The sequence below is a fragment of the Thunnus thynnus genome, chromosome 2, assembly GCF_963924715.1.
Source record: "Thunnus thynnus chromosome 2, fThuThy2.1, whole genome shotgun sequence".
In the NCBI taxonomy this organism is placed as follows: domain Eukaryota; kingdom Metazoa; phylum Chordata; class Actinopteri; order Scombriformes; family Scombridae; genus Thunnus; species Thunnus thynnus.
In genome coordinates, this window is record NC_089518.1 from 27,882,499 (window position 1) to 27,906,144 (window position 23,646).

At 39.8% G+C, this 23,646-nt stretch overlaps 1 protein-coding gene across 17 annotated transcripts in view; it reads left to right on the plus strand.

Moving 5' to 3' along the window:
• The window catches only part of gpat2 (glycerol-3-phosphate acyltransferase 2, mitochondrial), a 142,897-nt gene that overhangs the window by 105,714 nt on the left and 13,537 nt on the right, over positions 1–23,646 (plus strand). For all 17 annotated transcript variants that reach the window (XM_067613925.1, XM_067614004.1, XM_067613917.1 and 14 more), the window contains 15 exons: positions 5,833–5,951; positions 8,357–8,467; positions 8,786–8,856; positions 8,963–9,073; positions 9,504–9,626; positions 10,978–11,077; positions 12,665–12,798; positions 13,092–13,191; positions 15,790–15,969; positions 16,538–16,636; positions 17,838–17,920; positions 19,305–19,423; positions 19,548–19,618; positions 19,879–20,039; positions 20,194–20,297. In XM_067613925.1, coding sequence (XP_067470026.1) covers positions 5,833–5,951; positions 8,357–8,467; positions 8,786–8,856; positions 8,963–9,073; positions 9,504–9,626; positions 10,978–11,077; positions 12,665–12,798; positions 13,092–13,191; positions 15,790–15,969; positions 16,538–16,636; positions 17,838–17,920; positions 19,305–19,423; positions 19,548–19,618; positions 19,879–20,039; positions 20,194–20,297 — 1,686 coding nt within the window. The remainder of the gene's footprint in view (positions 1–5,832; positions 5,952–8,356; positions 8,468–8,785; positions 8,857–8,962; positions 9,074–9,503; positions 9,627–10,977; positions 11,078–12,664; positions 12,799–13,091; positions 13,192–15,789; positions 15,970–16,537; positions 16,637–17,837; positions 17,921–19,304; positions 19,424–19,547; positions 19,619–19,878; positions 20,040–20,193; positions 20,298–23,646) is intronic.

A 23,646-nucleotide genomic window follows, 5' to 3' on the forward strand; every position in this document is an offset into this window, starting at 1 on the left:
CGGAGCTATGCTGGAAATTCAAACTCGATTTACTAAGAGAGTTGCAAAGTGGGAGGGTCGCTGCTAGGGCCCGACTGATACTGTTTTTATGGGCCGATGCCGATATTAGGAAGTAAGAAAATATACATAAAATATATACATAAACGCACATTTTTTGCAGTGAGTCCTCAAATGTGGTTATCAAACACTTGTGACTAAGATATGTAATGGAGGCATGATATTTTTCAGTTTAACAATAAACTTTATTGTATAAAATGACATCAGTGCACTGAAACACTAAACTTCACTGGGAATTTAATAATTATAAATTACTATTAATAAAAAAAAACACATAGAACAAAACATATATGTACACATATATTAAACTTGAATTAGGAAAAGGATCAAATATACATAAAATGCTGCTATTATAACTTTAAAAAATAAAAACAAATATCGGCACATATCGGACAACATATACACCGATACTGATATATCTGTGATAGGCCAATATCGGCTGACCGATATATCGGTCGGGCTGCATCCAGAAGTGTTTTTCCCCTTTTTGTGTTCCCATTTCATATCTCTCTTAAAGTGATATCCTCAATATTACTTAACATGGAAGCACAGGACTCTCCCAGATAATGTAACAATCCTATAGGTTTATATTGGGACCACCGGTTTCAATTATTTCAACTTTGTTTCTGAGAATTCACATTTGGGCCATGATTTTGACGTGACGGACGGCTAAGAATACTAAAATACCCACAATCTTGGCCGCCGTTGCTATGGAGAAGAAGCCATGGGCACGAATCAGAGAGGTAAATAATTAAAAATGTTGACTGAAGTTGTAAACAATAGCTATAGTTACTGAATTCACTCAAAAGTGACCCAGAATTTGAAAGTGAACTGATTTCATTCTGCAGATTGTAAAATCAGTGACTTTTTACTGAAGAACCAGATATTTTCTAACGCAGTTGCTCATCTTTTGTACTGATGATTTAACCAAGAGAGTTTTATGCCGATCCAAACTGTAGAAGCACTCAAACTGTGAGTCACATAATGTCTATGGGAATAATAATTAGGATTTTTATGTCCGGAACAAGGGGCCCCAAAATAGCTCCTCCCACTTCAAAAACCCTATAAAAGCCCATTTGGTGGTGCCTGGACATGGTTTTCACTCTATTTCTGTAGAGCACACAAATGCCGCTCATGTCGACTTGCTCTGTGCAGCAAGTAAACAAAAAACCATGTGTACCAACAGCGCCAGCATGAGTTTTAGTGGCTTAATCCGAACAGAAAAGGTTCTGTACTGTCTTTGCCAACACTTGAAAGCGGTGAAAAGATTAGATTAAAGTTAACTGCGGCATCTCTGCTACCTGCTGCTTTTTGAATATCAGCTTAAAGAGATTCAGCAGTGCATCTGCTTCCTCATGTGCCACCTGCAGGTTTCCCCACTCTTGCTGCTATGTAAGAAGTGGTACCTTGGCACGACCAAATGTAGTACAGCCAGTGGTTAAGGGAAAAGGTCCCATCCTGAACAAGAAAGTAAGGGAGATGTCAAACGAGCACAGTCTGTATACGACTAAGACCCAAGAAGAGGTCAGAGAATCATCAGGCTCTATCAAGTGAAAACACCTGTGAGGGGCCTTAAATGACATACTGTGTTACAAAAGTTATTACTGTACTTGTTCAAAATGCTGAAGAAATACCAGATTTTCACTCCACTAATTTGTTTTTCAAAGCTAAAATAAACAAACATCATCTGTATTATGGTCAGGTAGTTCATTTTGAGGTGGTTAATTTGTTTTGAAATGCAGACATTTTCCACATTAATTGCACCAATGTTTTCTGAGGCAATGCATTTACACATGGTTTAACACATGCAGTAGTGCGTATTATATTGGAAATAGTTGATGCAGGTGAGAAAGGCAACAAATACAGACCAAAAGTAGTTAGTTTTTAAAAACTAACTGAAAGAGGATTGGCAGGAGGTCCTTGTATTAAGTATTCTATGTCTTCAGTGGTCTAATAGTACTCTGTTATAAGCCACATCATGTGTTGACAAATTTAAATTAAAATTGAAATTAAATAACATGAGCAGCCTTCCCATAAATGAGGAAAAGGTCATCAGTAATCAGATAGAGGTGCAATTGGCCATAGCTCTGTCACAGTGTGAAACTAAAAGGAGGAAGAGAGCAGAGTAAGGAAGGATAAATAATTCTTTTTGTTCAAGGAAATCAATGATACTCTCTGGCTCCATGACGCACAGCTACTGATTCACAGATTGATTTTCTCTATGTGTGTGAACAGTGAAACAGAGACAGTTGATGCATCCAGGTGCATAGTCGTGTGTGTTTACCATATTATCATTCCTTCCGAATAGCCTGGTTTACTCGCAGACTGTAAATAAAAAAAGCCCATCACGTTGATGTCCCTGTGGCGTTATCTATCTGCCTGCTCAGCAGAATCCTCACTCCCCATTGGTTTGTTTAAGAAGGCTCATAAGCATGTCAAAGACGTGCTGTTAATGCTATCTCCAAATACACTATGTACCACTGGATTTTCTCATTTATCCCGTCTTTGCCGAAGTGATACTCTGATTAAAATTTTTCTTTTCAGCGAGAGGAGACATTCTCTGCCAGCAGCAAACATTTGTCACAGTCATTGTAAGTCACAGATTGACTATAAATGTTTTTACTCCACATTGTGTAGCTAAGTCAATGGTCATTGTCAAAAAAAAGTCAGATGCTAATACAGTTAACTTGTTGTGATTATACTGGATTTAGGATTAAGGCAAACAGCACCTGCTAACAATGAAGCCACTTTCGATCCTGTCTAGAGCTGCATAATGTTGACGTTTTTGCCGATTATCTGATAACTCGTCATTTCCACGGTCATTTGGCTCATATTGATGTTATTCATTTTATTACAATACCACTGTGTGTCTACCTTCTTCCAGTTAGTCTGCTGCTGCAGATTCAGACATATTAACGATGCTGTTTTATGAATCCTGTCCTGATTTACACTCCACTCTTCATATGTTTGTAAAAACTCTGGGAGATGGAGATGAACATAATTTACTTTCCATTGTGTGACCCCATTATAGTAAGAGACTATCTCAAAATTGTGAATTAAATAAATGTTAATTGTGTAGATGGGCTTGCCATTAGGTCATAAAGATGTCATTAAGTACTGGTTTAATTGCTCACATGTTGTTATTTGACTAAATTGTTTTAATTCTTTTTTCTATGCTGATGCTGGTTTTAAAAACTTGCAAAGAAGAAATGTCCAAATATTGAATACTGCCCCTTTCTGTCACCTGTGAGTGATTGACAGGTCATTAGTCTAATTAGCTAAACACAGCCAAGACAGACAGCTCCATTGTGGGAATTTTGTCAAGCTAATCAGCAGGTGAGTTTTTTAAAATTAACTATGAATTGGCAGTGACTTTAATATATTTTACTGTAAAACTTTAGCTCACTAACATGTGACTAACATGTCTCAGAATTAAATACACACACAGTAAAAATACAGTGCAGATCTTGTTTTTCCATTCATTCAGACTTTCCATTTGGTTTCTCGTAAGGTCAACGATTGCAATGCTGCTCTTTAGTATTTTCAGTTCAAGTTGTTTAAAGCTCATGTGGCTCAAACATACAGCTTATAGCTGTGAGATTCTTCAGTTGCGTTTTCAGTGTGTGCCATCTTTGTGTATCGCTATAGTAACCTCAATTATATGTCTGCTGTTGTCACATGAGACCTTGAGGTTGCTTCATGGTCCACTTTTTTCCATTTTCCTTGCATTTAATAGTAATGGCTTTGCTGTACCATTTTGGTGTCTGTACCTCTGTTAGAAAAGTCAGAATTAAATAGGGTGATTTTTTTAACTGTAATTTGCTGTTTACTGCTTTGAACAGTATGTCACATTCGTATCTATACATAAATTTAGGGAAAAACTCAATTCTAAATTAAGTTTCCTGTTAATGCTGCATGTGTGTGTGGATGGGCTGACCTGCCAAACAAAAACAAACATACCTAGATAGAAATCTGATCTGATTGAAATTCTTAATTTATTGTGTCTTTTACCTTTTCAAATATACCCTGAGTATATTGAAAGCCCTCATTAATCAGTCAGCGTTTTTGGGAATAGACTTAGCACACCAACCAACATTGCTTCGACTGCTGCTAAAATTATCTTCAATCTAATCTGACCTGGCAGCTACTAATGGCCTCTGATTTTTAATCCTCTCTCATCATGGGCCCACTTTGGTCTTGGCTATCAAATTAGCGAACTACAGCTTATTAATTAAAGACTATAATTGATCGATTCACTTCTGAGGGGAGGAAGAACAGAGCAAGCATAAATGTGCATGTTACAAGGAGAGACTTGCAGCCCGGATCTGTATCCCTGTCATGTCTCTAGGTATCAGTGTGTACATTTTTATGTTATGTGTTAACAAATAAGCCTCTGTGAGGGGGGGCCTACTATATGAAACTCTTTGTTTGTAGTGTTACACATCTGGCCTTGGCGTACCACTATCTCTAGCTGTTCCCATGTGGTCTTGTATTCCTTCTGGAGTGGCTTATATAACCCTATAAGAGCCTTTGCTGATTCCCTGGCTGTGTAATTTACAGTTTTACACCCTTTACTGGCCGTTTTGCTGCCTTGTCTCCTCCATCACTCTCTGCACCTGCAAAGCATCTCCGAGCCCTGGGAACCTCTTATCAATGTCTTTTTTTTTCCCACTGGATTTGGTAATGAATGTGGGAACTTGAGCCAGTTGAAATGGAGCACCTCCCCATGGGGAAGGCTTAGCTTTAAATTAGCAAAGTTAATGGGGCTGAGTGGGATCAGCAGAGTGGGAGACACACGCAAAGGAAAAGTCATGCATTGAACCTAATGAGACTTCTGAATCTGATGGGTGTAACCACAGAAAGATTTGTTGGAAGATAGTTTGTGCCACAGCATGACAGCAGTTCATGTCATCATCCTTTTGTAGTTGAAATAAATCCTTACACAAACTAAAGGGGAGCTCTCTCAGGATGGTGACTTTTATATTGGCTTAGCCCTCTCTTTGGAGAGTGTGCCCCGGCTCTTGATCTGTATTAAATCTACCTTAATCTGAGATGATTACTCATTTAAGCACCAACACGGCCAACACTATCAATTAGGTAACCTATATAAGCTAGATCGTATTACAATGTGACCTTTGTTGCCAACTTTCATTATTGGGTTTGTGAGTGGGCAAGGGACCGGCATCTGTTACATAACAGCTGTTTTTCAGCTGATGGCTATGTACTCTGCTTTTAATGATTTATAACCCTCTACTGAAGGTCTGCCCTGTTACATCTATACATTGCTGAGCACAGACAGCCCTGAGTTTTTCTCAATCTCAAAACTTCTTAATGGCAGTTTTGTCCTTGTTTTATTCTTGCCTGCATACAGAAGTAAGCCCAAAACTTTTAAACTAAAATTTGTCACCAGTGCAATAAGAGGAAACAATATGAAACCAACAAAAGGAAACCGGCAGCAAGAAGCTTCTCTCCCTTAACTTGACAACAATGTAAGGAAGGTGAAGAATTTGAGAGTATTTGCGATGGTGGAGGGAAAGAAGTGCTAGTTAGATGGGTGAAATTGTAGCTATGGGCACAGAGTGATAGATCGGTGAGTGCTGCCAACGCTCTCCTGCCAAGGGCCACGGGACAAAATTAAATTTTTTGTCACACTGAGATTGTGTGTGTATGTGTATTTTAGTGAATGTGGTTTTGTGTTTTTGTCTTTTTTTGTTGGGGTTGGGGGGGATTTTAACATAATGCTTTATAAATATACTCTTCTTTTTTTTCCCCCAGTCTTTGCTTTGGTAGGTCTTTGGGAAGAAGTCTGCAGGGGGCTCAACATGGTGCAGGAGAAGAATGACGGGATAAACAAAGACATGGTTCTTCCACCCATTCAACAGAACAGACCTGCTGTAAGAGCGCTGCCTGCATGACTCTCTCCACTGTCATCTCCCTCTTTATCCTTGTGCGCTAATCTCAAACTCTTTGTTCTTCACAATCACAAGAGAACATGCGCGGCCCCATGTGCTTAATTCTGTTTGATGTCTCTCAGTGCACAGGATTTGTATCAGAGAGAGAGTTGTACTGATTCAACGGAAAGTGGACACAATTTTGAAAGGAATCGGTCAAAATTTGGGGAAATGCATTTATTTGCTTACTGGCAAAGAGTTGGATAACAACAGGGGGAAACAGTTAGCCTGGTTCTATCCAAAGCTATCAGCAGCTTTAAAGCTCACTGATTGAGCTTATTTGCTTAATCCGTACACAAAACGAATTGTAAAAAAAAGCCAACTGGTAGTTTTACAGAGTTACGTGCTGTAACTACTTGTCGACGAACAATAGTCGCCACTGTGAGGTTGTCAGACAACCAGCGGAGATGTTGCACAGAAGCTGGGAGGATGAATAAACTATTAGTTGTTGATAAATATTTATAACACGGAAGTCCCCCTAAAGCCACAAATGGTTTAAACATTTCTTTTTGTGTATGGGTTAAACCAGCAAGATTTCCCCTTTATGCTTATGCTAAGCTAAGCTAGTCCTCCAGACTTCACCTTCATACTTAACACAAAGACATGAGGGTGCTATTGATTTTCACATCTAACTCTTGCTAAGAAAACAAACAATCATATTTCCCAAATTGTTGAAGTATTCCTTTTAAGATGTGGGTTTCAGTCTGGTATGTGGTTTTGCTCTGATAATACTAAAATTTATAAGCCTGCAGACTGGTACAGTCCACTGCTTCTATTCCTCCGTATGGTCATTAAATTGTAATTTAAATTATTGATAGTTTGATCCAAGTTTTGTCATTAAAGTAATGTTTTGTCTTTAAATCAACCTTTCATGGCAAGACACTGATTCATTCAGCTGCTCTGTTTTCTGGAATCCATCATCATCACTCAGTCAGGTGAAAGTGTCATTGATTTTAGGAGATTCATTAGCCCCTTATGTCTAAACGGGGTAATCAGTCTGAATACTAACGAACACTTCGTTTAAGACACTAACAGCCCACACACACGTACTGCATGATAATTAATGGTATGGTTGCTGTTAATAATAATAACGCAAATATTTGGAGGACTGACCAGCAGTCAATTTGCCTGCAGGAGACCTTAAGTCTGGTTGATTAGTATACAGTACACAGTGTGATCTGTGCTTCAGTGAGTTGTTTATGCCTGATGCGTACTGATTGCCTGACACTGGGTGTAATATGGCTATTTATTAATATTTACTGCACTGCAAGTTATTGCTTGATCCTGTGGATTGATCAGAATTTAACCAGTTACAGCAACACAGGAATCATAACTCAAAATAAAAATCCAGACAAGCTCAAAAATGCACAGATTTAAAAACCGGCTAATTCTTGTTCTTGTAATTTACCAACGCTGTTATATTTTCAAAGAGTAGTAAAATAAAATTTAGTTTGGTGTCAATTAAATTCAATAAATTTACTTTGACAAATAAATGTATCCACTCGCTATTAAAACATCTTTCCTGTAATATATGTTAAAAACAAAAAATAAAACAACTGAAACATATCGCACAGTACGAGGGTTTCCTGCATTATTTTATAACGGAGTTATGCCACCACAACTGAAAAAAAGACCATCCCTGATAACATCATATCAAGACTCTGCAGCCATGCTAGTGGCTCCTTGTTTTAAGCTAAATGCGAACATGCATCTCAGTTTAACATCGGACATATTAAAATTTTGACCTGATGATGGCGCTAAATAAAAAGGCAAGTTTCAACAAAGTGAATATATTTCATCCCATCCTGAAGGGGGCGCATAAATGTCCGCAGCAAACTAGTTGTTAAGACTTTTCACTCAAAACCACAAATATCAACTAGGTAAGGGAACCATGAATGTATTTACAAAATTTGTGCCAATCCATCTATTAGATGTTGAAAGTGGTGGACAAATGGACAGACAGACATTTCTCTGTAAAGCCACGCTGTTACCATGGCTGAAAACGAATACCCTTTCATGAATTAAAACATTAACTAGCAGAAGCTCTATTTCACACAGCAAACACATGTTCAGTTCCTGATAAGTGCGGTCACCCAGATGTGTCAAGATTTTGGTAGCTTACCAGCCTTGGCTCAACATTTTCCAGGGGGAAACCTTGAGTAAATTTGTCACACATCCAATCAGGCACCTCTGACTTATGCTGTCCTAAACTCCTGCCAAAAGGGAAGGCAGGTCCGATCCTAATGAATCACTATCATTTATAAAAGTGGGCATGGCTGCATTTCATGAGGACTGTATCCTGCTCAACAATGTATATGTTTGCATAATTGTGTTTCCTTCCACCTCAGCTCTCATGGGAATTAAAGATCAAGAAAAAGCTGAAGACTGTGTCTCCCTGTCTGGGGAAGTTCAGACCACTTGTGGGCCAGTGCTGCCACCAGTGCACTCCAGACAGCCTGGTGAGTGTGTAGTGTGGAGGCCAAAGAAGGGAAGAGAGAGAAAAGGGAGGGTGGAAAAATGAGACTAATGAAATGAGAGAGGGAGGCTGTATGTTGATACCATCCAGCAAACTTAATTTCTATAATCTAAGTGCTGTTGATTTGCTTCCAAGTCCAAATTATAATGCAACTGAGTATTTCACTGACTGAAAAGATGATGACCTTACATGACACACTAAGCTTGTTTAGTGAAGTTGAGGATGCTTTTATAGATGTTCCCTTTCAGAAGGCATCCTTCAGCTGTGTCTTTCACAAGATGAATGGTTTTCTGTCTGACAGCGTAAGAAGCTCGGACAAAGCTCCTCCCTCGGTTTCCACAACCTTCTGAGTGTCAACGAGACGCACACTAGGTATCGATAGCATCTACAGCATTAAAGCAAACATACAGTAATTTCATGTACCACCACACTCACTATGCACACTTTCTGCCTCTGCATTGTGTGTTTTCTATCGTAGGTATCGAGGCTGGCTAGTGCGGAGGGTGTGCTGTGCGCTGTTTGTGAGTGGGTGCAAGGTTTATCCGAGTCCTGTTCGCAGCAGACTGGAGAGAGTCTGTCAGAGCAACAGGTACCTGAGGGGAAAGAGAAGGAGGTGGAGAGGAGAAGAGATGCTAGAGGAGAGTAAATAAATGAGATACAGAAAAATGAAATGGGCTCGTGCAGTTCTGGAGAGAGGTAAAGAGAAAGGATGGCAGGAGATAAGAGACACAAAGATACAGAAAATGAAGGCTATCATCGGGTCTGAGCAGAGTGAATGAAAGGAATGGGGATAACTTGGGACTGTCGTCACACTTTCTCTATCTCTGTTACAGAGTCTTCAGTTTGTATCTGTTGTTTTCTCTCCTTCGGTGTAATTGAGTTTAACCTTTATGTAACCTCTTTACTCAAGGATGACGTTGTTGTTGTTGTCTTACTGGAAGGCGGGTGTTTGTCTGTGTGCAGCACAAAAGACGCTTTGTGCCGTGTTAACCCTGCTGTCCTGTGACCATGTGTTTCAGGGTGAGGGAGGCTCTCACAGCAGAGCATAAAGCACCTGAGGGGGGAGACAGCCAAGGGCAGCTCAACCGCCTCTCCACATTCCTCCCCCTCATTAACACCTGCATCTCCCCTGGACTTTTACGGTGTGTGTGTGTTTATGTGTGTGTGAGCCGATCGGCAAAGGGTTAGGTTCGGAGATTGTTTTTATTATATAATTCTTATCAAGCTGCATATTTTAGTGTATCCACTTAAAGCTGCAATAGTAGAAACGTTGTAGAAACGTGATGGCACATTCGGTGGTTTTAAGCAGTTAATTTTCTGATTATTGGTCAAAGTATTTGTGTGTGCATTTTTTTTTTTTTTTTTTAACCAAAATGATCCTTGTGAGCCATAGTTGACCTCTTTCAGAAGTCTTTATTTACACTACACAGGCTTGACTGACTTTTTGTTTAAGAACAAGATATTTCCTAACATTTCTTTTCTGTATGTTTTCTACTGATAATTAAACCAGGACAGATTCCTGCCCACCCGAGCCTTGGAAGTGCTCCAACTGTCAGTCATCTCACATTGTCTCTGCAGAAAATTACCTGCACATTTACTTCTGAAAGCTGGATGCCTGAAATAACTACTCTCACTCTCAGCAGAGCAAAAACAATATAATAATAATAACAGTAGTAGAATTGGAAAAACAAAAGAAATGATACAAGGCTCTGCTTTCCAAACCTGGAGTCATCTGGAACAGACAAACACAGAAATGGCTCTTATACGGTACTACCAGACATGTCGGATGTTACTCAGATGTCTGTGTTTTATATGTGACTACCTGGTGGTGCATGACTATCCATCAGTTAGTCAACATGCTCTTCCAGATGACTGACAGTTGTTGATGCAGCACGCTAAAGATATGTGTTGTATTTTAAATTGAAATCTGGTGTTATGACCGTGTCAACCCTGTTCCTGTAGCCGTAGACTGGGATATTTGCGAATGTGTGGTGAATGTGGGGCGGAAACATCTTCTGCTTTTTGGGAGAAACTTTTTTGCCTTTCTTTTAGTCTCAGGAATCTCTACTCAGAATCTGCCCTGTTCTTTCGTTCTTCTTTCTCCTCTCTTTCTCCGTCTCTCATTTACTGCCTCTGCCTTCGTCTCTATCTACAGCTGTCACTCTCACACACACCCCTCTTTATCGCTTTCCGTTTTGCTTCTTCCCTATGTCATCAGTTTCTTTCTTATCCCCATCGCTCTTCTGCTCACTTTGTCTCACTCCCATCTATCTCATTTACATGTTGTCACGCTTAACTCCATTTTCGCGTTCTTTGCTATATCTCCCTTTCACTGGACATCAAGTTATTGGCGGCTATTTTCTCTTAGCTTCACCACTATCTGTCCATTATTCCCTTTTGTACATTGTCCCCCTCTCCTCCTTATCTCCAGTCATTAATTTTTTCTCCTCTTCTTTCTATACATCTCCCCACCCACTCTATGCTCCTGACTAGATTCGTGGGCTGGTTGATGCTGAAGATGTTCTCTTCCATATTTGGCAGTATTCAAGTTAACCTCAACCATCTGCCGCCTTTGCACAGAGCCTCACAAGAGGTACAAATGTCCACACATTTTTATCATCTGTGAATAAAGAAGTTAGGACATTTCATCTGCGTATATATAACTGCTACCCCAAAGGGTGTCAACTTTTCCTGCAAACCATGGAAAGCTACAACATACTATGATGTTTTTGGCTCCACACACACATCCGCACTCAGGATGTGATGTAAAGCTGTGCTCAGCCCATTTTTAGTAAAGTTTTATAACACCTAAATGTCTGATTACTTTTGAAAGTCTGAAATACCTAAAACTTAAAAGGTTTCCTCACTTGCCTTGTTATACTTAATTATTTTCATGACTTTTTTTATTGAGGACTACACAGCTCTAATTACATGGTTGACTAAATAAATACAAGTAAATAAGTCTGAGTCAGGCTACTGTTGCAGAGTTTCAAGATGGGCATGAATGAATTCAGTGAACTATGTCTTTAGCTGAAATCTCACTGAAATGGAGTCTGTTGCATGAATGAAGATGAAACCACCAGGAAATTATTCTAGTGATGCTCATGGTTTTCGGTGGTTGTTAGTTGGTTGTCGATGTATATTCAGGGTTTCTTACACCCTGTGAATAGTGTCAGCTCTGCTGGATTTATTTTTAATTTGCCCAAAAAACATTTTTGAAATGTTTTTGGAAATAGGGGGACCCTGTAAAAAAGTGGTTTAGTTATTTATTTATCCAGAGTGTCTCAATTTATCTTCAACAGGAAATTATTTCACACATAAATTAGTATAACTAGGGACTTAAAAATGTTTCACTGCCCAAATACTTTCATCATGACTTGCATATCTTCATCTAACTCATTTAATTTTTATGATGATCAACAGTTTACTAATAAGAAGTTTGATATGACATGATTGTAACTAATACGTCAGTATCCCTCCCAGCTTTCCCAAATGGAAAATAAAAGATAATAAAAAAATAACACAATAAAAAAAGCAACAGAACAATAGACACATTTTCACCGTGGGTTTAAAGGCACCTAGCAATATTCTGACTACTCACACGATTTAATATTGCAGCCCTTTTACTGCAAAACTTATTACCTTTTTTACTGTAGTAACACTATCATATCCACAGAAGTACAATCATGTTTTATCTCCCTGCTTTGACTTCAGTCACTATATAATTGAGTCTGCGATAGTAGCTCTTCATTTCCATATCTCTAATGAAAAAAAAATCAGATGCTACTCAAAAGATAAAGTGGCAAATACAGAATAATAGAGCTGTTGTTGACCTTGGAAAAACACTCATGGTATGCTATGAGCTTCTGCAGTACAGTCACTTCCACATGCTAACTGCGTACATAATCATTGCCTACATCTTTCTTAACTATTTCAGTTTAAAAATAAGATTGTCTGATTTTGTATCTCTGCCGGTTTTAAATTAAGAATGTATTTACTCAACACTTCATTCTGCCGATATTATCTTGAGCTAGTGGGGCTTGATTATAATATTGATTAAATAAAAAGGCCACTCTCCTTATCCATACGCCACACCTGCATAGTCCACCATTGTTTGCCATAATGAATTACAATGTGAAGAATCTTGTTTATCTGAAGCTGTCTCTGCTCTGCTCTTCAGGGATCTCTGCTGGTCTATGTGTATGTCCGTCAGACCATCATGGACGGTGCTCTCATCCCTCTGGTTCTCTTCTGTCACAACCTGAGAGTCCCATACACTGTCTGTCCACTCCGGATTAACAGCTCTTTCCTAAGGCATGTGCATTCACACACAAACCTACACTGAAGCTGCTATGCAAGTCCCACTGAGATAAAAAGTAAACACACAGTATCTTCTGTCACAAGTAATGCAGACGCTCCTCTTGCCAAATATGAGGCAGAATTTTTTCCCTTTCATTCACAGCGCCGTATTTAGTCCAGTCAATTTGATTTTAAACACAGCTTGAAGATGCATCATCATATCAAGCTTCTAAATTAAACTAGTGATGCCTAAGATACAGTGTCATCCGTGAAATTATGTGTGACAGATGTTCCTGTTTATCCTCTAGATCAGTCCTGCAGAAGGTAGGCGTCATCCTCCTGCCAGAATATGCGACGACTGAGCAGGATGCAGAGATGGATGGTCTGTACTCACCTGTCATGACATCTGTAAGTCAGACATGTTGTGGTGTCAAATGTTTGTAATATCTGTGATGATTGTAGCACTTTGAGGTGTAAAGTAAGGAGTAACTTCTTAGCCAGTGACTCCCAAAAACAAACCTTTGCTGTTCGGACAATTAGTAGTCATTATTGATTTTACACCAAGAGTCTACAGTCATGCTCTATGAGAGTGTATGTAGGCCAAGCCGTGCTTTGAGCTAAATGCTAACATCAGAATGCAGATATCTTTCACAGTGACAATGCTTTTTTTCACCCTTTATTTAGTGCAAGATATGTGATTAAATCAAATAAGTGCAGGATAAGTGATTAACATGAAAATACATATGACACGGGAGAAGCAAAGATATGAGACAGAAACCCAAAGAAAACAATAACATGGGGTGAAAAATTTAAATAAATAAATAAAATTTTGGCTTAGTACTAGATGCAAGTGGTGTGTGTGTGTGTGTGTGTGGGTAGGCGTTATGTGTATTTGTGTGTAAGTATATAGAGGCAAGCGAGCAGAGGGGAGGAAAGAGAAAAAAGAAAAAGGGAAAGCTGCAGTGTTGTTGTGGGGTTTTATGCGGGTTCTCTGGTTGGGCGCCAGGGTGAAACCAGGATGAGTCAGGATAGAGTTTTATTTATGTATTTATTTTTCTCTCCCCCTCTCCACTCCTATCCAACTAGTTCTTTATATAGTTGGTTTGCTCCTCTGCACAGTGACAATGCTAACATGCTGATGTTTAACAGATGTAATGTTTACCATCTTAGTTTAGCGTGTCAGGATGATAACATTTACTAATTAGAACTAAATACAAAGTACAGTTGAAGCTGATGGGTATGTCATGAGTTTTGCAGGTATTTTATCACAAATCAAAGTCAGATTTAGACCTGCTGGTGGTGCTAGAGGAAAAGTCAGGTCACTCATGTAGCTAAAAATTTTAAATGTATTATTTGATATCAGAGCCAATCGATTGTGTATAATTGTTAGTGATGGCCACCTCTTCCAACCACTTAAAAACTGACTCTTTGTTTCAAATTTGTAGTTTCCCAACGCAATTAAAATGTACTTAAATGAGGTCACTTAGGCAACATTAACACATTTTGCAAAAGTCCCTCCTCTGAGCCACGGAAGGATTTTTACTGCGGTTTCACGTATGCAGACGTCTCCTTCAACCGTCAAAAGCTAATTCAGGTTTCATGTACCTTTTTCTCTGACTCATCAACCCTATAAACTCCCTCCTGGTACAAGTTATTCCTGCCTGACAATTGGAGCTGTTTCTCATTAGCTGTGTATCCGAAACCAAAAACAGTCTGTTCACTAGTAGATGGGAACGAAGCACTTAGCCATTAATCGGGGAAAAAAAGTTGCTGATGCATTTTGCTAAAAAAAAAAACCCTCACCTTCATAGACAGCAGGTAATTATATAAAATTGCAGGGTAAGCAAAGATACCTGTCCTTGTAATTTGACTGTTTAGTGTATGTGCATTTGGTTTAATTCACACTTTTTTTATTTTTTTATTTTTTGCACTCTTTGGTGTGCTATCAAACTGAGCTCCTCAATCAGAATACAACCTGTCTTTTCTCCGTCTCTGTCATTCCCCGGCCTCATCCGACTCTCTGTTCATTGTTAAAATTATCAAGGGACTTGAGTTTTGCTACAGAGATTGCAGCTTTGGAGTTGGCTGGAGTGACAGTTCAATGAGTGAGGGGGAGGAGAAAAGGAGAAGAATGGCGGTTAGTTTGATTGTGTGCGTTTGGCAGGTCCAAGCAGGTTGTTTCTATTTTTATGGGAATTTGTTGTTTTTTCTCTTATTTTGGGATTTTCATGACGTAGTTTAATGGCTTCCTCCTCTTCACAGTTCCCCTAAGTACCTTATTATACTCTTTGTCTAACGCTTTGCCTCTATTTACTTGATTTTTTTATCAATGATCAACACCTGCTAATATCTTCCTGTCTTTGTAACGAGTGAGGGAGCTCTCTGTGCTTCGTATCAGTTTGCCTAAAGACGTATTTCATTTGGAGGAGTTACTGGCTTTATTAAGATCAATATTGTGCTATACAGCTCAATAAAATGGCTCAGTCTGACATTAATCTACAACACTACAGCCACAGTGGAACATAAACAGGTTGTTTATGAGTGACGCAGTGAGTTTTTTTGTTTTTTTTTCATTGACCATTTATTTGAGTAAGCATATTGGCCGTGCGTGAGAAAGCTGGCTTGTTTATTGGTTGTATTTCAATGTTAATAGACCTTTATTGTTTATTGAGTGTAGGCCTGCTTAGCTGCTGTTCAATGGTAATTGAATTTTCCTTGTCTGTAAGGGGAAAACAGTACTTGGGGCAATGGAAGTATCTCTGAATGTCATGAAGTGTCCCCCACAGTCCCTTTTTATTTCTGCTCTTTATCCTGCCTGCTTTCTGCATTTTGACTTCTCCTCACTCTGTGTTTTTGCCTCTTTGTGTTCCCTCCGAAGGCTGGCTTGTTATATTCCTTATGTATATTTAAAAATTGCATCGCAAGCATTTTATGTCAGTTGCTCCCTTACTGCCAGGACTTCTCAGACCTTTGTCTCTGTCATCTTCCTCTCTCCTCCCTACTCAGCTGGTACATGAGCTGCTACAGGAGGGCCAGGCGATAAGTGTTGGTGTGTCAGCAGAGTCTGGCCGAGGTGGCCAGTGGCTGGCTTGCATCAGACAGCTCATCAAAGAGGGCTCCTTCCCTGATGTCAGTCTGGTCCCTGTGGGCATCTCATACGACTGCGTGCCCCGGAGCGACACACAGGTGGATACATACACACTTGCAAGCACACGCACGAACACTGCTTAATAAGAGCCATCTGTAACTGTAATGTCCTTAGGAGCAAGTGAACTGGTTTGGTTTAGAGGCAAAATAAAAATACCAGTGATGATCCTGGTCGCTTTGAGAGTTTTGTCTCACAACTTTGTTCCTATTGGCCGTCGTTTGTTGATTAGGTGAGGTCTGCATTTCATTTTGAAAAGCAACGCTGATTGCTATTAGTCTCCATTAGTCTTGCCCTCTGTTATCTGCTCTTTGAGACGATAACTGGAGAGTGGGTGTTACTTTCGGTTAATTGCCATAATAAGGTCCTCGCCTCATCATTTTGTTATGTCATTCAGACAAGGTGCACAAACAGTACTGTACACGCAGCTCTCGTTTTCATACCCACACTCTCAGGCTGGCTATTTATCACAGATCCTGCTCATTAGTGGTATTGCTGTTATAATGTCCCTCCTAAAGACAAAGCCTCATTATGATATTATTGCCGACTCACTGCGTATAACTCTCCTGTGAATGTGTGTGTGTGTGTGTGTGTGTGTGTGTGTTACAGGTTGGCTTAAGTTCTGTACTGCGGTGGCTGTGGTCACTTCTCCGGAGGAGACCAAGAGGAAGTGTGAGAATCCACCTCGCCCAGCCCTTTTCTCTCAAGGTGCACAGCTGAAAGAGCATATCAGCAAAGACCTGCTCAGCATTTACAGCAGTGGTTTCCATCCTATGTGGGTTTGTGACCCATGACAATGAAGCAGTGTCTACTTGTAACCCCCTATCACAGGTTATAGCCTTAGTGAGGACATGAGTTGTGAGCAGTTCAACCAGAAAAGTGATTTTTTTTTATTTTCCCAGATTGTTTCATTTGAAGGATTTTTCTGAGCCGTCTAGAGGTCTAAGTGTATCCAGTATTTCACAAGAAAAAAATATAAAAATGTCTTGATTTCTCTCTCTCTGGTTGAAGATTTCAAGTCTTTTTCAACTCTGGCCACACCTAACATCACTGATGGTTGTGTTTGGTCGTGGTCAGAAGTGTGCTTTGTTGTATATGTAACCACATCCAACAGTGATGTCTTGATGTACTGGACGACAGTTGCACGTCACTACAGCATGATGTGAAGTGCTGTAGTGAGAAGAAGCGGATGTCGGCAAAAACAAGATTATCATGGTGTGTTAAATTAGATCATTATCTTGTGACCCATTGTGGGTTCCTTGCCCCTAGATTGGGAACCACCATTAATTTACAGGCTGTTGAACAGGCAAAGAATCTCCATATGTTATAAATCACACTGACCTTTCAAAGTGCACTCACTATATTAGCTTCTGCAAATTTGTGTTTAAATTGTTCTCTTTATCTTACTTTCTCCTCACTGGAAATGTGTTGCTTTGGGCCATAGAAATAAACTTGTCTTTACTTGAACGATGAAAGGAGGGATGCCATATTACGCGTATCAGAAAGTTCTTCTCAAAATAATGCTCCACAAACTTTAGTCCCTAAAAACGACCATGAAGCTGAATCAACACTTCTCTGAAACAATTTCAACCAAACAAAACATTATAACCTTCATGAAGGTGGGATTTATCACAGGGCTTCTGTATTAGGTTGCATTAGTTTTAGCTAGATGTGCTTAATAAACTGTCAACTGATTAAAGCCGAAGGTTAACGTGGCGATAACAATAACAGAATGGGCTGCCGCAATAATAGATGGAATGAAATGTTTCAACACAAACTTTGTCAAATTTTCAGAACTCAGTCTACAAGAGAACAAATACTGAATAATTTACTAAGGATACTACTTTGCAGCTCTTTGAGGGTGTATGTGTGCATATATTATCCATTTTTCGTGTGTGTGTGTGTGTAGGAGATGTGCGAGTCAGGGAGGTGCAGAGTAGATGAATGGCTCCCTCTACAGGACCTGTTGCTGCCTGTTATCCTCAACAACAGGTAATCAAACCACCTGTGTGTACCTGTACGCTTGAAAGTGTGTTTATACTGTATGTAAATATTCCACAATGGGATTTAGGTTTGGATTGTGTTTTATCTCGCATCTGTGAAATTGAAAAGTTACTTTCTCTTAAACTTTGAAGATAAACTTTCCTCTAAACCATAAATCTGGCACAAATATGATACAAGCTCTGATGAGAATTTTCATCCTCTTAGACTTGGTCCAATTACCATCAACATTACGCAGTCTGCCAGTGAAAAAGATAACAGAAAGAAAATAACATCCTTGCTCAGTCTCTGCTTGGCTTCTGACGAGTAAAGTGGTTTCACCCTTCGTACGTTTAATACTTCTGAGAGTGCGGGCAGCAGAGAAAACAGCATGAGTGAGAGAGATGGCAAGTGATAAATGAAAAGAGGTAAAGAGGGATAGTTAGAGTGGTTTGTTATCAGCATGTGAGCTGTTTTAGGTCTCTTTTGCATGTCTAAATCATTAACATTCTCTAGTACTTAACACTGTGTCTCTGTCATGCACACTCATTCTTTTTTGGCTCCTGCTGTTGAGATTTCAGCCTTTGAAGCCTTTTTTTTTGTTCCCATATATATAAAAAAGAAAAAAATGCAGGAAATGTGATAGCTGCCATAAATCCTCACATACAAACACTTATGTCGCAGAGCTGCACACACTCACAGTTTATTTATTCTCGCTCGAGGTGAAGAATGTCACCGCGTGTGTAGGACTTGTGTATTAACAGGGCCAGTTACGACATGCTCTCTCTGATACACCGCTGTATATCTCTCACACACGTGCGCAGCTAAGACGCATAAATAATACTCACACTCATATCACTCCAACATAGCCTCGGATAAGTAGCTCATAAAATGTATCACACACACTTCCATTTTCGAGTGATACAGCTGCCATTTTATACGCTTGTATGCACCTAAAGGGCCTGAGTGTAGAGTGTTACTTTACCCAGACACACACGTTCCTTTTTTCTCAGAAATATGCTGTTAAGTCAACCACAGGACTCTCATAATAGCTATTAAGAAAGCCAGCTTAGCAAATGTAATAAGACGAAATTGATCATTTCTGAAAAATGTCATTTAATATAATAACATTGAATAAAGCCTTTCTGTTTTTAAAGTAAATACTGCTTATACTGGAATTCACGTGATTTTTAATGCAACTCCCTTGACAATTAATGCAATTTACTGTAATGCATTCTAATGGTAAGGCCAGCAGTTTGTTTTTTCTTTAAGTTCACTGTCCATGTTGTCCCTCTTTAACAAGTATCAGTTGAGACAACCTACTGTAAAATAAAATTAGCGTAAATTCGCCCTGATATCCTTTTCTCGTGTGCTCGCTTTTTCCTCATCTCTCAAGAACTGACAGTGTGTTTGGGCAGAGGAGGATGTCGTGGCTCCTGCCTCCTCATAATGCATCTGAACAAACTCATCCAGAGAGAGACCTCAGCGTTGCCATCATCCTCCACCTCATCTTCTGTATGTCCAGGATTATCTTCCTCTGCTGAATCGTAAAATGAATCTGTAAGAGCTGTTGTTTTAATAGTATGCAAATTGTGTTGTCTTATCTATGTGTTCGTATGTTTTTGTTAACTGCCTCCAGCTGCCTCCTCCTGCATGGCCGTGATGTCCACCAGTCTCCTGTCAAGTCTTTTACTGTACAGACACCGCAAGGTACATGCGTTATCCTCTGTATTCGTGTATTAGTGTTTACTGAGCAATTGTCCCCTTGATCCCGTCAGTGTTAAAATCCGCCTCTGCCCCTCTAAGGATCCATCAATACTCCAAGAGGCTCATAAACAGAATTGGTTTTCTTGGTAGTTTATTAGAGTGTGACAGTGAGTCATACCCAACAGTCTCTAACTAATGTCACCAGATGGTTAATGCTCACTTTGGATTTTGGAACAAAACTTTTCCATCCTTCCCCTATGCAGGGTGTTAGTACATCTGTTCTGTGTCGTGATGTGGCCTGGCTCACGGATGAACTCTTGTTCAGGAACAAAGACGTCGGCTTTGGAGGAAGTTTAGTGGAGGTTGTCCACTATTCCCTCTCTTTGCTCGCCCCTCACCTCATTATCGCCGCAGTGCCGTCTAGGTTGGTTTTCTGTCTGTCAAAAAAGAAAAAAATACTGATGAGTGTGATACAGCAAAATTGTGTTGCTTTTCAAAAATCCAATTTCCCTTTCAGTGAAACCTCTGTCTTCATTACTGTCTCTTCTTCCACTTGATCCGTGTCTCTCATCCTCTAGGAAAGACCCTTTTATTGTGCCGCGTCCTTCTCTTGCTGCCACACTTCACCTTACCCTCCAGGCCCAGATTGTCACACATACTTTTATATTGGAAGCTGTCGGTGGTGAGTGATTTTGCATACATGTATTTTGGTTAGCTGACAAAACTTTCCCACAACACTTAAGCCTTAATATCATCTTGAGACCCTGTGTTCTCCAGGCATCTTGTTTTTCGTGGGAGGGCTTGGCAGTTGCTCTTACTGTTGGCATGCCAGTATGGAAAATCAAATTGAAACGTGACATTTTAAAGTTTCAGTACTTAATATTCAAAGTGTTTAAGGCACACCAGGCAGTGTCAGGGTACTTAACATGCAACAGCACATGTATTTTCCACTAAACATATAGCAAACAATTACTGTACCTGAAACAAGTGAGTCATCCATGAAAATCTGGCAGCAGAATTTTACTCAAAATCAACACTGCTTAAGTGTCTCTGAGCAAGGCACAGTCAGATGCACTTCCCTGCACATCCAATTTTATGAAAAGAAATAATGAAGGATGCCAGAATCATCCATACATCATTGCCATATGCATATATTGCAGAAAGCAAAAATTTTAAAACTATTGGCATTGAATGTTATGCAGGGTTTTGTCAACATTCTTGTCTGGGAATAGTGTTGCCATACTGCTGCACACATGAGTAATATATGGTAATCATTTGATGGCGGAATTCCCAGATCCTAATCCTCACTAAAGTCTTATATCAACTGAAGCCAAGAGTAATCTGTTAACTAAATTGTAGCAAAATGTGCACTGTCCCTTTTCTAGATTTCATGCTAACAGGCAGACTGTTTGAAACCACAGCCCTGTGTTAGCATTGTTGGTGGAGGTAAAAATAATCTGGTCTTTTGAAGTACAGGAAGCTGCTGAGCCTGTGGAAAAAGGTCTCTCTTTCCTGCATGATTCGTCATTCCTGTATGACTTATTTTGGTTGTATAGAAAGTGAAGGGGGTGGGCGGTGGGCTGTGTACTGCTGTAAGCATCTGTGTAGTAGATTGATATATCCATGCATCATTGGTAGCCAGTGTGGTCCACCGTTACATAATAACTTTATTAAACATTACATTATCACCGGCATAATGCAACAGCTCTAGCATTTAGCATGTTAATGGCTGCATACTGTAAATGATAAGAATCTGTAAGATGTCATGTCAGATTTGTATAATTTCATCCAACTGTAGGACACGTGGTAGCACAGACCTCAGCACGCAAACACAAAGCTGCAGTCTATATAATGGTTCAAGTTTAGTTGAACCTGAAAGGTTTAAAACCTGCAGTGTGGAACTTTTACATATAAAGGAACATCTGTTACATTCAAGCCTTTGCCAAATGAGTTCACACAATGCTGATTAAGCCTATCACCACCAGATGAATCTCTGTATTTCACAGTATACAGAGTTTTTAAATCTCATATGGGGGACAACATTCCCGTGCTGGCCGTTTGGCCGTTAATCATGTGGCTCTTCTAGACTGTCCAAATGTTCTCCGGACCGAATGCATCAAATTTTGGTAGTGGAATGAGTCATTTTGTGGGGGTTGTGTGCTCAAAACAATTTATCCACCGTTTTACAGCCACAACAGTAGGTTATGGCCAGTGGTGTACTGGCTATCAGGCATACTGTTTTGGGACAAATCATGGTGGGGTAGTGGACCGTCAAAAAATACGTTTTTGGGCCGGTGGACCGTCAAAACATCCGTTTTTACCGGCCCTCTCTGTGTGCCTGTCATTTGGGTTGTGCATGAGAGCATGCTGCATGCCTGTGTCAAGCAATTACAGCCGAGCGGCCCCCTTTATTCTCACTGCCAGAAGGGAGAGACTAAAGTCTCGCACTCCAGCTTTAACAAAAAGAGCACAATACTGTTGCATTACTGTCCAGCAGCCGGTTTAAAAGTCCTGGATCCCTCTACCAGCTCCTGGAACACCAGCCCACTATTCCTAGGAATTATGTGAATATTGGACATCAGGGCTGCCAACTTTTGACTTCAGCTTAGAGTGAGGTTTGTTTCCATGGGGGCAGGGGGAAGGATCCTTTTGCTAATTTGTATTTATTGGGTAGCATTTTTGATATACACTTCAGACATAACACTTATTTTCTTCAAAACATAGGATAAGAAAGATCTATGCTCCTCATCAAGTCCCTCCCATCATCCGACACTCCTCAGTTTAGTCTCTCAGGTCGATCTAAATAGAAGTAAACAGGTCTATGCATGGGCACCTGGTTATGTTTTAAAATGGGGGAACAAACTTGGAAAGATACATAATTTTTGGTGGAGTCAGGAGGTTCTTCCCCTAGAAAAAAATGTCATTTAAAACAAATTTCCTGTTTTTTACACTACCTAACCTCTTGGATTAAGTCAAGAAACAGCCACCTGCACTAGTCTAGATTAGTTAGATTGTTAGATACTTACGTTCATGATTTTGCACAGGCATAATAACCTAACCTTTTACTTGGAATCACAAGAAAGTTTCAGAACGACGGAGACACAGAGCGTCCCCATAATCATAGTAACTCACTCTCACTCCTGCCTGTGTGCGCACAGTGCAAGAAGAGAGGGAGAGACACTGTGCTGCTGTCAGAAGAGCCGCTGACTGAGATTACTCTGAGTAGCATACATGGGAATACATTACAATATAATAGATTTGTGTATATTTCTTGCTTTCTCCCTGATGGTTTGAATTACTCGCTGCTGCACGGTGCTGCTCTGTCTTGTCTGTCCATGCGCTGTCAGTGTCCTCTTTTCATATTCATATTAGTTATGAATTTGTTTTTCACTGCTGGCGTGAGAGCATGTGAAAAGTGTCATTTGCTTGTGTCAATGCGTGAGAGTTGGCAGCCCTGGGACATTATGCATGTCGGTGTGGTTGATGGGTGTGTAGCGAGTTTGACTTCCACACAAGAGACAGACCTGCAATCAATTAATATTTATCTTAGTGTTTTTGGGCATTATGTTTTCATGTTGTCCATCCCATTCCCGTGATATCTCAGGAACACCTTAAGGGAATTTCTTCAAATTTGGATCAAACATCCACTTGGACTCAAGGATGAACTGATTAGAATTTGGTGGTCAAAGGTCACTGTGACCTCACAAAACAAGTTTTTGGCCATAACTCAAGTATTGATATGCTAATTATGACAAAGTTGCACACTAACAGGATAAAATGAAGTGATATTTTATATCCAAAAGGTCAACTTCACTGTGACATCATAATGTTCTGCAGAAACACTTCTGGCCATTATTCAACACCATAACTCGAACAGGAACAGAAGGGAAAATTGTAACCATATTTCACATTTGGTCAGACACTGAATTGTTGACACTAATCTTGGGTGTCCAATTTGAATCTGTGGTGATTGTATAGATCTTCTGTGCTGCCGGGTCTAAGATGTGTGTGAAGCGTCTACGTTTTAGAAT